General features: G+C 40.4%; 4 protein-coding genes across 5 annotated transcripts in view; 2 read left to right on the top strand and 2 right to left on the bottom strand.

Moving 5' to 3' along the window:
• LOC125723832 (NACHT, LRR and PYD domains-containing protein 12-like) overlaps positions 1 to 14979 on the bottom strand; it is a 240480-nt gene that overhangs the window by 116529 nt on the left and 108972 nt on the right. The gene's annotated exons all lie outside the window — the stretch shown is intronic.
• LOC125723844 (uncharacterized) overlaps positions 1294 to 14979 on the top strand; it is a 214739-nt gene continuing 201053 nt past the window's right edge. Inside the window, exons 1-4 of the mRNA XM_049000681.1 lie at positions 1294 to 2110; positions 2663 to 2766; positions 2889 to 2964; positions 3155 to 3223. The gene's annotated coding sequence lies outside the window, so the exon portion shown is untranslated. The remainder of the gene's footprint in view (positions 2111 to 2662; positions 2767 to 2888; positions 2965 to 3154; positions 3224 to 14979) is intronic.
• LOC125723852 (uncharacterized) lies at positions 3223 to 6088 on the top strand. Its single transcript, XM_049000694.1, has 6 exons — positions 3223 to 3975; positions 4231 to 4363; positions 4471 to 4701; positions 4898 to 5039; positions 5385 to 5611; positions 5733 to 6088. Exons 1-4 carry the CDS (start codon positions 3522 to 3524, stop codon positions 4911 to 4913), a joined length of 834 nt encoding a protein of 277 aa, XP_048856651.1. The 5' UTR covers positions 3223 to 3521; the 3' UTR covers positions 4914 to 5039; positions 5385 to 5611; positions 5733 to 6088.
• LOC125723867 (interferon-induced protein 44-like) lies at positions 9049 to 12999 on the bottom strand. The gene is made up of 4 exons (XM_049000711.1): positions 12800 to 12999; positions 12206 to 12371; positions 11649 to 11749; positions 9049 to 9398 (listed from the first exon to the last, which is right to left on the bottom strand). The coding sequence occupies exons 1-4, from the start codon at positions 12974 to 12976 to the stop codon at positions 9222 to 9224; spliced, it is 621 nt and encodes a 206-aa protein (XP_048856668.1). The 5' UTR covers positions 12977 to 12999; the 3' UTR covers positions 9049 to 9221.

The raw sequence follows: 14979 nt of genomic DNA, 5'->3' as shown, positions 1-14979 counted from the left end.
AGTAGGAGCAATGGGCCACTATTACTGTGAGAAATGATGTATTTTTAATCATACACTATAACTGATGTGCCGCTACACTGCTTGTGTATGCTCTGCACCTTGCCTTTCTCCCTTACTTGTCTTTCTTGTTCTCCACACCTTGTGAGCTTCAACATGAGCTGATTGATTGTTTTTCATAAGGCCTCAGGTTAGTTAGGTCCAGTCTCCTGGAAAATCACTAGAATGTGTCATTGGCTTTGGAAGCTAAGAACATCTTATTTTCAGTCCTGTAATATTTATTTTAATAAATTATTTTTATTGATAAACCTTCATACTGATAATCCTCTTTTAGTGGTCCTAAAAAAACATGATTTAAGACAAATTTCACGATTCAGTAACCCGACTTGTCCAATAGATGGCAGTGTAGTACTTCGACTAAGACGTGCTTTGGAAATTAAATATAAATATTAAAATATAAAGCTCGTTTTCCATTTTAAACGTTTGTCTGACTGAAATGACCACATGTTGTACATATGTTATTGTACTATACATCTAACCTTCAGCGTTATATACCACACCTACCTCAGTTATCTGCAGCAATAAAATATGGATGTGTAATTGGACAGCGGCAAGTTAAGTTGTAGAATCGATTATTTTTCTAAAGGTTTATCGTTCTGATTTTACAGTAAAGTATGCATGGACGGATGGTACAATAAGGTGTGAATAATTTGAAAATATACATGAAATATTATAAAATAATAAATATTTGTAAACATTTAACTAGATAACGACAGCTTCACAGTACTTATATAACCCTGCACAATTTAGAATATCATCACAGCTCCCTGAAAATTATCAGTTATCATTATAGTACAAATAAGACGTCCCAAGTCTCCCGCATATTGACAGTGGCTCCCTGATGCCCCTAAATTGAATGAAATATCCCGGAAACTAGCGCAAGCAAACAAGAGCATGCACGTGAGACAGTAGCGCGCACGACGGAATGAGCGAGAGAGAGAGAGAGAGAGAGATAGAGAGAAAGAGAGAACGTAGGCACGTGTGGATCCCTGAGTGTGTGACTGTTCATGTAAGCCCATGCTAGAGAGACAGCATCCTGATTGGTTTACTTAGCAAAATAAGCCAATCAGATTTCAGTGCGGGCGGGCTTTTATTTAACTCCTAGAGAACCGAAGGGATCTGTTCCGTGGAGCGTCATGACAGAGGGAGAGTGTCCCAAAAAGCGAAAATATAAAATGCATTTCACCTCAGACTACACAAAAGCGTATCCTTGTTTAATAAGGATGAAAAATAATGACAATGTTACGCGCTGAACTATTTGCAACAGTGATTTCAGCATTGCTCATGGCGGTTTAAACGGCTGTAAAAAGTACGTTCAGGTGAGTTTAACAAGTGTCATTTCATTTTCTGTATTATTCAGGTAAACACTGGTTAAACACTTGTTTAGTTGTCATGAAAAGACCAAACTCCCTGAAGGCTTTTGTAAAGTAGCAATGGAATATAATTAAGGAATTTACATATAGTAAAAGAATAATCTACTTATATTATTGTCAAAATAATACATAATATTGGCCGTCGTAATTCAGTGCGTTGACGAGAGAAGATTTCCGGGATGCTGTACATCATTCGGGGGGTGTGAGGGAGCTGTGGTCCATTTGCAGGAGACTCAGGGAACTTCCCGGAGAGGTGTGATGTCTACATATGATTACAATGCGATCCAGTTGTTTAAATGTACTGCCACTATACATTTATATGCAGGACATAATTCATGGACTCAGATCACGAGCACAAAAATTATTTGGCCATTCTAAGAAAGCTAGATAAATCGCCGTGCATAGGATACAGTGAAATGAGGTTGTAAGAGCTTTTTTAACGTTAATACAGCTAAATCTCATTATGGCGGCGCACGTCAGTCAGACATAAACACGCGAGAGTCTGACTGCGGTCAACGACGTTGTGTGGCGCCAGCTGCAGGTGGTTGTCATGGTTACTTTGCCACAAACCGGCCGAAGTTCGCGCCCTTTGACTAAGAGATGTCCGACGTTCGAGCTCCGGCAAACAAAGCCGGATTTATTTTGATAATTTCTGCTTAAACTTTATTAAACTAATACATGTATGTTTCGTGGTAATAGCTGGGGGTAGCTGGGTTTCGATAATTTAGAAGTTAATTGCGACTTTTTAGCTGGTTAGCTAGTTCTTGCTAGTTGGTACAGTACTAGCATTGCACTGTGTTTTCGTTGGTGTACCTCTGGGTTTTTTGTGTCTGTTAATCTATTAACTACTACAGGGAAGTTTACATCGTTTTTGATAGTCAGAAATACCTGTGCATTAATATGTTTTTCGGGTTGTGTGATTTCCATACATGTATATAGTTGCCACTTGGTTTACCATAGCTTGGTGTTAACTACAGATCTGATTTGGGATTCTGAAATTGCCCTGGTGTGCAGCACATGTCACACTGTCTTCTGATTACTGGTTGCATTTACAACATGCCACATTATATATAAGTCACAGTATTTTGTGTGTCAGGTATAGAGAGAAATATAATTTTTTTGGATGAATTCAGTTAAACTAATTGAGAGTTAGCTGTAGTAAGCTGCCCTACACACAAACGCTGTGACCCCAGAGGTGAGCTGCTGTTCACCCAAACGCCCTGACTCCACAGGAAGGCCAACCGAACACCGTGACCCCAGAGCTAAGCTGACATGTACCCAAACACCCTGATCGCAGAGTTATGCTGTCATCTACTCAGATGCCCTAATTCCAAAGGTAAAGCTCTTATCCAACCAACTGCATCCAACCAAGCGCCTTGACCCCAGAGTTAAGATGACATAAACCCAAACACTGATAAAAGAGGTACATTTTCATCCACTCTGACTCCTTGATCCCAGACGTAAACTGTCGTCCACCGAAACACCCTGGCCCTAGAGATAAGCTCCCAAACATGGAACCGGCCCAACCACAGAGGTAAGCTGCTGTCCATCCAAGCACCCTGATCACAGAGGCAAACCACTGTCCGCCCAAACACCCTGATCCCAGATGTAGGCTGCCATCTACGCAAACACATTGTTCCCAGAAGCAATCTGTCATTCACCCAACCATGCTGATCCCAGAGGTAAACTACCTTCCATCTAACTGTCTTGTTCTTTGGGGTAAGCTGACATTCACACAAATACCCTGATCCCAGAGGCAAGCTGCGGTCTACCCAAACACGCAGGCCCCTCAGGTAAGCTCACATCCACCCAAATGCCCTGATCACAGAAGTAAGCTGCCATCCACCTAACATACCTGTCAAGTATCCCGTTTTGGCCGGGAAAGTCCCGTAATTTACCCTTCTTTCCCGCCGTCCTCCCGTATTAGTATTTTCCTGTAAATCTCCCGTATTTTAACCTGCGTTATTTAAAAAAAAATGTCCCCCCAAAAAAAATCTGAGCTCTGTCACTAGCTTCGCGATAACTACCACCTGCAGTAGCCTACTACACGGGGAAAAAAACACAGGAAAAAAAGAAGAAAAAAACAGACAGATGATGGACGCCAGGACAGAGAAGGAAGGCACTCCTGCCAAAAAACCAAAACCCTCGTGTAAATACCATGATCAAAGGGACAACAAATTTATTTCTCTGAAGAAGAGCAGGGTGGGGGACAGTCAGGCGTTTTGTAAAATTTGTAACTGCGACTTTAGCATCGCACACGGGGGAAGGAATGATGTATGCCAGCATGACAAATCCGCCAAGCAGAAGCGCGGGCTAATGGCACAAAAACATGCCCAGGCGATGTCAGCATTCGTGACGAGAAATGCCACTGAGGCAGACCAGGTCACAAGTGCAGAGGTAAAAATGGCAATGCTGTGTGCCAAAAACAACATTCCTTTCTCCTTCCATGATGACTTCAACAAGTGTGTAGCTGACATGTTCCCGGACTCTGCTATTGCACGAAAATACTCAACGGGAAAAACGAAGGCTACTCAACTCATCAAAGGTAAGTTAGCTATATAACGTTAGCTACCTATCTTACTGCTGGGCTACTGTACGTTTGCTGAAACGGTATAAAATGGGTTTGAAATGTGTTTGAATATTCTAACATTTGAGCATCAACCCATGGCATGCATGTTGTAGGCTACTAGCTAATTACTGGACACTCAACAGGTGCCATAGCAGCAGAACTACAGGATGAGTTGGCCAAAACATGTCGATCTCAGCCCTTTTCACTGATGTGTGACGAATCCAACAACAGACAAAGAATTCGTCATCCTGACTAGACTCTACGATGAGGCCACTCTGCAGGTCGCTACAAGATTCCTGGAGATGCCTACATGCAATGTAGGAAATGCAGAAAATCTGTATGGAAAGCTGAGTGAGGCATTAAGGTAAGGGGAACTGCACTGTGTTGTTGACATGTTTAGTAGTTTGGATTTAATTACAACCTTACATTTTGTCTGAGACGTTTTGTGGCATTGCTTCCTGTTTCCAATAGAAAAAGAGGCATCCCATGGGAAAACCTGATTGCCTTTAACTCTGATAATGCAAGTGTTATGAAAGGCCAACATAACTCGGTCATCAGCAGACTGAAGACCAGCCAGCCCCACATCCAGGACCTTGGCTGCATCTGCCACCTGGTACAGCTGGCCACTGGCTGTGGCATCAGAGCAGCCCAGGTACCGGTGGAAGACATCCTGGTGGGGATATACACCCACTTTGATAAAAGGTAAATGCATACATATAGGCCTGATATTTATCTCGCCTAATGTGTGTGTTACAATGTAACAACATTGCATGTGGCTAGCTCATGAACAAGGTAGCCTAGTAGACCTGCAGTTCATATTCTTTACACACACTCACTCAGTCACTCACTCACTCACTCACAATTCCAACCACTAACAGAGTAATTTTCTATCTCTCAGTGCAAAAAGATGTTAAGTCTACAAAGAGTTTGTAGACTTCACTGATTCAGACCACCTGAAGCTCCTCAGGTACTGCAGCACAAGATGGCTAAGTCTGTTAACCTGCATCCAGAGGGTGCTGAACCAGTGGGATGCACTACAGGTAGGATGGTAACTCCACTCAGCAGATATCTACACAGTTTACTATGCAGTTTACTATACGCTGTATCTCTATGTACTTTAGGCCTACTTTAACAGTCATGAGGAAGTAGAGAGGAGTGTTAAAGTGTGTGATCTGGCAAGCCATCTGCGTGATCCAATCATGAAGACCTATTTCCTGTTCCTGAGTGCTAAATTCAGCCTTTATCTGAATTTAACATTGCCTTCCAGGTGGGTGTCAATGATATTGAATGAATTAGTGAATAATAATATATAATTAAATGTTTGTGTTTATTGTAGCATTCTTATTTCACTGTTATTTTGTCGTGACCATTGATATTATTTGCAGTCAGAGGGAGTACAAATTCACAGACTTGAAGAGGAGATGTGCAGGCTGATAAAGAGGATCCTGGGCTACCTCATACCAGCCAGGGCAATCGTGGGTGTACCTCTCAGGGAGGTGGAGTATGGAGATGGACATCAGTTGGCTGATGAAGATCTCTTTATCGGAGCAGACACAAAGGCATTCATGAGAAGCGCTGAGCTCCCTGTGTCAGCCGAGAAGAAAATCTTTCAGTGAGTGTATTACCCAGTAGTTATATTATGATATCATCTTTTGACAGTATGAGAGTATGGGATGTAGTGTGCCTAAAAATATTACCACTAATGCATTTTTTTCACTCTTATGCTGTTGTAGAACTGTGAGAAGCTTCTATGAGGCAGTGCTTAAGAAGATGTTCTCCACCTTTCCCCTCGACCATCCACTCCTGAGGGACCTGAAAGTGCTGGACCCTGCAGCTCGTCTTAACATAACTCCAGGGACAGGTAGATAATAGAAAGAGTTTCCAATAGGCTTTATGCCCAGCTCCACTACTTACCCTAGCAACCACCCTAGCAATGGTCAGACACACCTGGATGTGTAGTGTATTAGCAGTAACCTTATAAGAGCAGAATAAATATGGCTATGTAATATGAACAATGTATGAACAATAGGTACATGTATGTGCAATGTAGTGGCAGTATCATTATAGTAGTAGTAAGAACAATATATATATATATATATATATATGCAGTGTATTAACAGAATATATTACAGAAAAACTGAAAAAATATGGATATTTAGTATGAACCATATAAACAGATATGTACAGTATGTACAGCTATGTGCAGTGTGGTAACAGTACCATTGTAGTGCAGAAATTGACAGGAAATAAAGGATCTGGCTTAAGTTCAGGAAGTAGTGGAGCTGGGCATAAAGCCTATTGATGTTAAGCAAGGCAAGGCAATTTTCTTTGTACAGCCCATTTTTACAAACAATTTGTCTCAAGGGCTTTACATCGCATCATAACATCCTCTGGGGACAGTTCCCCATTGATAACCAAAGAAATAATTGGCACAGTATACTTGATACTTGTTTAGATTTGCAATGTTCAGTCAAACACTTGTTTTACTTTACAGTGGAAAGGCTAGGGGCCCTGTTCCCCCAGTTGAGGCTGAAAGAGGATAAGATGAGGGAGGAATTCACAGACTATCAGGTGACAGATAGCAAGCAACTCCCCCAAGAAGACAGAATTGACAAATTTTGGGGCCTGGTAGGAAAGGACATGAGGTTCAGTGAGCTGCCAGAACTTATGAAGGCTTTACTATGCATTCCCCATAGCAATGCAAGTTCAGAAAGGGTGTTTAGCATGGTACGAAAAATTGTTACAGAGAATAGGATGTCGTTAGACAACAGAACTGTTTGCGCTCTACTCTCATGTAAAATTAACCACTCTGGCTCAGCCCACAAATACACTCCTTCCAAAACAGTCTTAAAGAATGCAAAGTCTGCAACAAATGAGTACAATAAGTCACTAAAAGAGTAAAGAAAAGTTATGTGAAATGAAAAGAAAAACTACAAAAAAGCAATATGAAATGAATGAGTGTGTGAATGTGAAAAGAATGTGGAATGAAAATGAAATGTAAATGTAAAGACAAGCAATGTTAAATGAACAGAAAATATGCAAATAAGCCTTTAAATAAATGCTCCTCATATATACAGTGCTCAGCATAAATGAGTACACCCCACTACATTTGTCAGAAAACCTTTAGTTTCCTTTCAGAATCAACATTTTCTATGAGATACTATATTACAAAATACTCTCACAAATGTGGGCCATTGATTGCAAACAAGATTTGTTGATTTGCACACACAAAAAAGTGATTTTCCTAACAAATTCACTCAAGCCCATGTTGCAAAAATGAGTACACCCCAATTATAGTCTTAGGAGAAAAGCCACACTTAAGACTACAAAATTCTAATTAACAGGCATTCAACCACAGGTGAGTCTAATGATTCATGTAAGAGGTGTCCAGCAGACAGGTGACTATAAAAGGGCATTACTTAACAAAGAAAAGCCCTTCCCATTTCATGCTGTCAGCAATGGCTCCACATGGAAGAGAAATGTCACAAAATCTGAGAAAGGCAATCATTTCTTTACACAAAAAAGGTGAGGGCTACAAGAAGATCAGCAAAGCTTTACCTATCAGTCAAAATACTGTAGCAAAAGTGATCCAAAAATTCAAGAAAGATGGAAGTGCAACGATCTTACAGCGACGTCCAGGCCGTCCACGGAAGTTAACATCTCGAGAGGAGCGTCTGCTGATGAGAAGGGTTGAAGAAAATCGCCATGCAAGTTCACTGCAGTTAGCTAAAGTAGTAGAAAGCCAAACTGGAGTGACCGTTTCCCGTGACACCATACGGCGCACACTGCAGAGGAATGGCATGCATGGGTATCGTCCACGAAGGAAGCCTCTCCTAAAGCCCATGCACAAAAAAGCACGCCTAGAATTTGCTAGGGCCCATGCGGAAAAAGATGAAGACTACTGGGACTCTATACTCTGGAGTGATGAGACAAAAATCCCTGTTTTTGGAACTACTTGTTTCAAAACTGTATGGCGTCGTAAAGGTGAGGATTTCAAAGAAAAATGCATGGTGCCTACAGTGAAGCATGGTGGTGGCAGTGTCCTTATGTGGGGCTGCATGAGTGCTGCTGGTGTTGGGGAGCTGCATTTCATTGATGGTATCATGAACTCAACAATGTACTGCTCTATACTGAAGGAGAAGATGCTGCCATCTCTCCATGCACTTGGTCGTCGTGCACTTTTCCAACACGACAATGATCCAAAACACACATCTAAAGCTACTGTTGCATTTCTGAAGAAGAACAGGGTGAAGGTGATTGAATGGCCAAGTATGTCTCCTGATCTGAACCCAATCGAACACCTGTGGGGAATTCTGAAGCGACAAGTTGAGCATCACTCTCCATCCAGCATCCAGGCTCTAAAACAGGTTATTCTTGAAGGATGGAAAAAGATAGATGTTGCAATATGTCGCCAACTTGTTCATTCCATGCCTAGAAGACTTGGTGCTGTCCTTAAAAATCACGGCGGTCATACAAAATACTAGATGTAGTACTTTTTGTTGCGGGGTGTATTCATTTTTGCTTCAACCAATTTGAGTAAAACTGAAGATTTTGTGATCTAAGTTATATTATTAACCTTAATTTCATGTTATGGAGTTAAACAAGTGTTCAATAAAACTCAGCCTTGTGAAAATTTTGGAAGTTATTCTTTTGTTCATTGAGCTACTGATTACATTCGTACTTTTCAAAGGGGGTGTACTCATTTATGCTGAGCACTGTGTGTGTGTGTGTGTGTGTGTGTGTGTGTGTGTATATATATATGTGTATATATATATATACACACACACACACAGCCCTGGAAAAATTGAGACCATAGCAAAATTTTCTGTTTCAATCATTTCTCAATTATATTATAATAATAATAATAATAATAATAATAATAATTATTGTTATTGTTAGTATTATTATCATATATATATATGGAAATGAGTCCCGGTAAAACGTGTTAAAGGAAGAACCCCAGTGCACAGCAAAGGCTATATCGAACCTATGGTCGTCTGTTTTATTTAAAAGTTCATCATAAAACATATAGATTATATTTAAGCATCATTCATACTCAAGTGAAAAGACAATTATAAATCCAGGCTATGAAAAGGTTTGAGTGTCAGGAAAGGTACAAAAACAGCCTAATGCAGGTTTATAGGGACCTAACCTGTGGCGTAAAACACAGGGACATGGACAGATTGAGGCAACGGCACAACCTCTCAATATGGTAAATTTATCTACTTCGTGTTTTCCTCACAGTTGTCAAAGTAATTGTCAGCAAAGTCCAGCATCTGCTTCATGGCCTTGAGGAGCAGGATGTCACAGGTATTATTCAGCTCACTCTCATCATGGTAATTCTTCACTGGAATCACATTTGATGGTCGGATGCCCAGACACCCGCTAGCTCTGTAGATCTGCAGAGAGACACATACATTCATGTATATTTTCCAGCTGCTGTATCACAAGACTTGTGTCAAACAGGGTTGTAATAAGTCACAACTGAAATGGTATAAATCTGCCTTTAGCAGATGCTGCTGAATGTGAATGTACAGTAGAACCTCGGAACTCGAATAACTCTGATATCAAACCTGTATTTTTTTTCAATGCAATGTCTTGGATCTCAACCTTTCCTACTAGAACTTCTATGGGTCGAGAAGCGTTCAACTGTACAAATTCGGACTTCGAAAGGGTCTATGGCGTTTAATTAGTCTCAAAACACACGCACATAAAAACCACGCTTGCATATGCACTCGCCAGCAGAAATATCATCCTCACTATACACTTGACTCTACACAATACTCACTTGCTCAATCAGTATTAAATTATTACTCTCAAAATATGAGGCACGCGTGTATGCGCTCGTGAGTAGAAAACCCATCCTGTCTACGCGCTCGCTGGACCCTCTTGTGGAAACCCTTTAGGGCCAAAACGTCTTAAACTTTTCGCATAGAGACGGAATTATCTCACAGCTACAGACGTTATATTTTTATCTCTAAAGACAGACATATAACTTCACATACAGACGGCATTTTGCAACATGTCTTGATGTCAACAAACTGATCTTTCAAAATAAAAGCACCATTAACTTCTAACCACAAACACCATAACAAAATCAAATTCTTCACCCTTTTGGTTATTATTCTCTGTGACTTTCCTTATGTGCAATTAAATAGACCAGGGTGAAAAAATAAGTATTACTGTATATACAATATTGTCATGGAAATAAATCAATACTTATGTTTAATCAATTAGCCTATGATTACGGTTTAAAAGAAAATTGCGAAGAGCCATTTTCCTTTGCGTCCCAATGATTTTGATTTCATACATCATAAATAAAACCACATATTTGTTGATAGTGATGTATTTGTGATTTTTTTCTATAGATCATCTGCAGTATATTGAGTCCCTAAAGATGTCAGGGTGAGAAAATATATTTTTAATTGTTTTGTGTTTCCTCTCAATAGTTTTGTGTTCCCTCACAATACTTTTCCGCTACTAATAATAACTGTACTCTGTCCATTTAAAATACAAAAGATAGAATTAATGGATTAATAAGTATAAACCAAAATAATACAGACATGTCTAGTTAAATGTACTTTACTGTTTACAGCAACTGGCGGTCATTGGGCACAGTGCAATTATTATAATCATTATTATTATTTATTTATTATTATTATTATTATTATTATCATTATTATTATCATCATCATCATTATTATTGTCATAAATAATAACAATTGTGATGATGATGATTATAATAATAAATATGTATATAAACATAATATTATAGTTGTCTGGTGTACATTGTCATTTATTTCCTGGTTATTGCTTTTGTATGTGTGGATTTTCACATCTCTATGAGTTTATCAGTTGTTGAATGATTGTATGATTAGTTCACTAGGTTGATAGGTTTTAATAGGCAAACATGGAGGCTCTGCAATGGATTAAACTCATTTACATCATTTTTTATGGGGAAATCTGACTTGGAACTCAACCAAATCCTAAGTCGACCAGCCTTCTGGAATGAAGTAAGTTTGTCTTCCAAGGTACCACTGTATAACTGAAGTTCTAAAGCTCCTGATGGCAATTAAATGTCAAAGAATTGTACTACTTGCCAACAGAGTTTTTTATTGTGATAGTATTCATAACCGACTTCTACTGAATCAGTATCAGAATGTAATCACTGATAAGACTTCTACCCACTTATGCAAGTCGCTCTGGCTAAGGGCATCTGCCAAATGCAGTTAATGTAAATCCAAATTTCGGACACAAATTTGTCATCCATCCATCCATAACCCCCAATCCCAGGAAACAGAGGACCTGAGGAAGGAGACACCCAGGCCAGCATCCTGGTTTATGGAGATGTGAGGCCACAGTGCTGCCCACAGGGTCATTTTGCTGCTTGACAATATGTTTTAGAAAATAAAATTGAGATAAAGGTTTGTGAGCCATTGGAATATAATAAACCAAAGGTTCAGACCCCCCAGGGCTGTGGGCTCGATCCCTGCCGCTGGTTGCATGTGTGACGTTTGCTTGTTCACTCTGTTTCCTCCTACAGCCCACAGACATTCACCCAGATGAACTGCTATCTCTCACTTGTTCACGGTGTGTGTGTCTGCTGCAAGCTTTTAGTACTGATTCCAGTGTTAGACCCTGAAACTCACCATATCCTTTATGTAGCAGCTGTGATACACCTTCTTCAAGTCCTTTTCCACATGCGGGCACGCTCTGTCCACATGGGTCAGTAGCACCATTAGAGGCACATCTAAAAACATCAACAGAAACGTCTCACTAGTGACATATTATATGTTCTATGGAATAAGCCATCATAGCAATCAGCACACTGTCTGTCTTACTCAGAAGCACCTGCCAGCATCACTCTGCCTTTCCTCAATCAACATGTGTTCAGCTCAGCTCATGTTCATACCCTAACCTTCAGTCCCAACCCTTTAAAAATGGGCCCTATGTGACAGAAAGCCCTCCAGCTTCTCACAGATGGAGCGGCTCTGTGTGGAGGAGCATCCAGGAGCTCCTTCAGTTACAGCATGAGTACCGTTTCTGCCAAAGCCCCGGAAAACATTGTTTGCCATTTTCCATTCCAGAAAGCTGCTCTTGTTTTTACTTTGTCACGTTCCTGTGTGATTATTCTGTGTTATTCATGTACCCCTGCTCAACAACACACACTCAATAACAGATGCCACATTCCTCCCCACTCACTAACCTTGAAAACTAGTTTTCTTTCGGATTTCATCAACTTTCTTCTTCATTTTTGTATCCATAATTCCTAATGTTGAGCTGTCTATCACATACACCACACAGTGGATCCTGTCCTTAATTTGTAACTCTGTCTGACCAGCACCAGGTTGCCATGGTGATGCAGGGTTGAACTAAACAGACAAAACGTTGTTAATGACACATTACAAACAGACATGCACTGACTTTGAGATCATGAGAAATTGAAGCAAAATGTTGTGTATCTCATATGACATCTGTGTAATTCCTTATTTATGTGAGAACAAATCAATGGATAAGATTTAATTTTGTCAGAAGAGAATGTAGGGAGAAGACGACCAGTATCTGTAAACATGTGACTGTTATAAGCCATTAATGGGACCAGACATGCATGCATTCATATGGCAGTTGTTACTGAGGCCTGCTTAGATACACAGCTCTTACCCAGTACCTTTTTTATGCAGCCCTTCAGGATGCTCACAATATCTTCAATGTTCACCCCTTCGTTTGCTTTTCTGAGATTTAGTTTCCTGTATTCATATAGCAGTTGTTTTTTAGACATGCTTAGATACACAGCTCTTACCTGGTAATCGTCCGGTATGTAGCCATTCAGGATGCTCACTATATCTTCAGATTTCACCCCTCCATTCGCAGTTGCCTCCAATCCCATGGTGTCACACAGGAGGAATCCCAGAGGCTGTCCTCCTCGACCTGCCATCACCTGGTAAGTGCGATACTGGAAGAGGACACATGATTTCATTCATCTTCTTGCTGCTAATACACTTCAGCAGGCATCTCAAGCTCAAATAACATGGGGGCACTGATGTGGAGGTCTTCAGCTCAGGCAGCTCACTCAGATTTGCTTAATAAAAACACCAAATGCAGATAATCTACTAAACAGGCAGCATTAATATGGTCATGTGTTGTTCTGTGGGCCAGATTTAATGCTGATTAAAAATCCTGTCAGACCCCTAAAGTACATGTTATTGGAACGATAGATGTGAGAAATGTCATTTATGTCTATGCAGGGTCACAGAAGTCCGGAGCATATCCCACAAAGCAGGGAATAACCCAGGATGGGGAGTGACACACACCATTCCCACACACATTCCCACCTATGGACAATTTAAAAACTCCACTTCACTCTACAATGTGTTTGGGTGATGGGGAGGGAAGCCAGAGAACCCAGAGGAATGATGGGTAATGGCAATAAGCACATGAGGGTAGGACAGTGACTTGGTGGGTGATGGGGAGGGAAGCCAGAGAACCCAGAGGAATGATGGGTAATGGCAATAAGCACATGAGGGTAGGACAGTGACTTGGTGGGTGATGGGGAGGGAAGCCAGAGAACCCAGAGGAATGATGGGTAATGGCAATAAGCGCATGAGGGTAGGACAGTGACTTGGTGGGTGATGGGGAGGGAAGCCAGAGAACCCAGAGGAATGATGGGTAATGGCAATAAGCACATGAGGGTAGGACAGTGACTTGGTGGGTGATGGGGAGGGAAGCCAGAGAACCCAGAGGAATGATGGGTAATGGCAATAAGCACATGAGGGTAGGACAGTGACTTGGTGGGTGATGGGGAGGGAAGCCAGAGAACCCAGAGGAATGATGGGTAATGGCAATAAGCACATGAGGGTAGGACAGTGACTTGGTGGGTGATGGGGAGGGAAGCCAGAGAACCCAGAGGAATGATGGGTAATGGCAATAAGCACATGAGGGTAGGACAGTGACTTGGTGGATGGTTTGGGGGTTTGAATCCTGCCTCCTGCTCTCTCTGCATAGGGATTACATGTTCTCACTGTGTAGTGTGAGTGTTTCATAGTGTGGAAGAAATTTAGCAACTGAAATAAACTAAAACTCACACTGCCTCTCCAAACTGATTGGTGTGAGGAGCAGTGACAGACATTCCAGACTGATGGGCCATTGACAGTATGCAAAGGTCTGGTGACTCCAAAGTCACTTCAAAGTTGTAACACTTTAGTATCAAACCTCATACAATTCTTTGAATGTCTCATTCACCTTTGTGTAGCCAGCCCCTATGTCTATAAGCTTCAGAGCTCAAACGTCTTGGCTAGAAATGTTTATAATGTGATGTTTTACAATTTGTCAGCACCACTGAAAATAGGTTTCGAAAAGTGTATGTTTAAAGTTGATTTTAACAAAAAAATAGAATAATCACATTCAAAATGATCTCAGATTATTGATGCTGTGTTTGTGCTGAATAAAAGCCTTTGTAGCACTTTGGGATAAATATTGTTTAGATAAGTGAAATATTTTACAGTTTTTCTGAATTGCTGAAATATTAGAAATCATTTTGGGAACAAAACTGCATGCCAATTGCCAAAAGCCATTTATTGAAACAATCACTTTGGCAAAACTTTAAACCATGCTCACCTAATTAGATACAATTTGCAGATCTCAGTCACCCTTTTTGCAAAACTTGAAACACATTCTCATTCATCAAAACACATTTTGAGCTATGGTGAACTTTGATGAAAAATAGAAAACACAGGCCGCAGAAGAGAGAGGAGTAATACCGCTTCCATCAAATTGACAGGTCAGGTCAAAAGGTCACTTGTGGGCGGGGCTTGTGTAGGCGGGGCTTGGTTGTGGTGGTACGATGTGACGTCTCGGGAGTTGGATTTATTTATTTATTTATTTATTTATTTATTATTTTAAATTATTATTTATTATTATAAATTATTTATTTATTTTTAATTATTATTTAATAATTATTTTATTTGTAAATTATATTGAGGA

Source organism: Brienomyrus brachyistius, unplaced genomic scaffold (genome assembly GCF_023856365.1).
Source record: "Brienomyrus brachyistius isolate T26 unplaced genomic scaffold, BBRACH_0.4 scaffold52, whole genome shotgun sequence".
In the NCBI taxonomy this organism is placed as follows: Eukaryota; Metazoa; Chordata; class Actinopteri; order Osteoglossiformes; family Mormyridae; genus Brienomyrus; species Brienomyrus brachyistius.
This window is presented reverse-complemented; position numbering and strand designations above follow the sequence as displayed.

Coding starts and splice junctions, on each gene's coding strand:
- LOC125723867 (XM_049000711.1), bottom strand. CDS start 12,976: ATGAAATCATGTGTCCTCTTCCAGTATCGCACTTACCAGGTGATGGCA. Junction 12,372..12,799: donor ACATACCGGACGATTACCAG/GTAAGAGCTGTG, acceptor TTGTCTGTTTAG/TTCAACCCTGCATCACCATG. Junction 9,399..11,648: donor GCTGCTACATAAAGGATATG/GTGAGTTTCAGG, acceptor GTCTCTCTGCAG/ATCTACAGAGCTAGCGGGTG.
- LOC125723852 (XM_049000694.1), top strand. CDS start 3,522: ATGATGGACGCCAGGACAGAGAAGGAAGGCACTCCTGCCAAAAAACCA. Junction 3,976..4,230: donor GGCTACTCAACTCATCAAAG/GTAAGTTAGCTA, acceptor ATCCAACAACAG/ACAAAGAATTCGTCATCCTG. Junction 4,364..4,470: donor AAGCTGAGTGAGGCATTAAG/GTAAGGGGAACT, acceptor TGTTTCCAATAG/AAAAAGAGGCATCCCATGGG.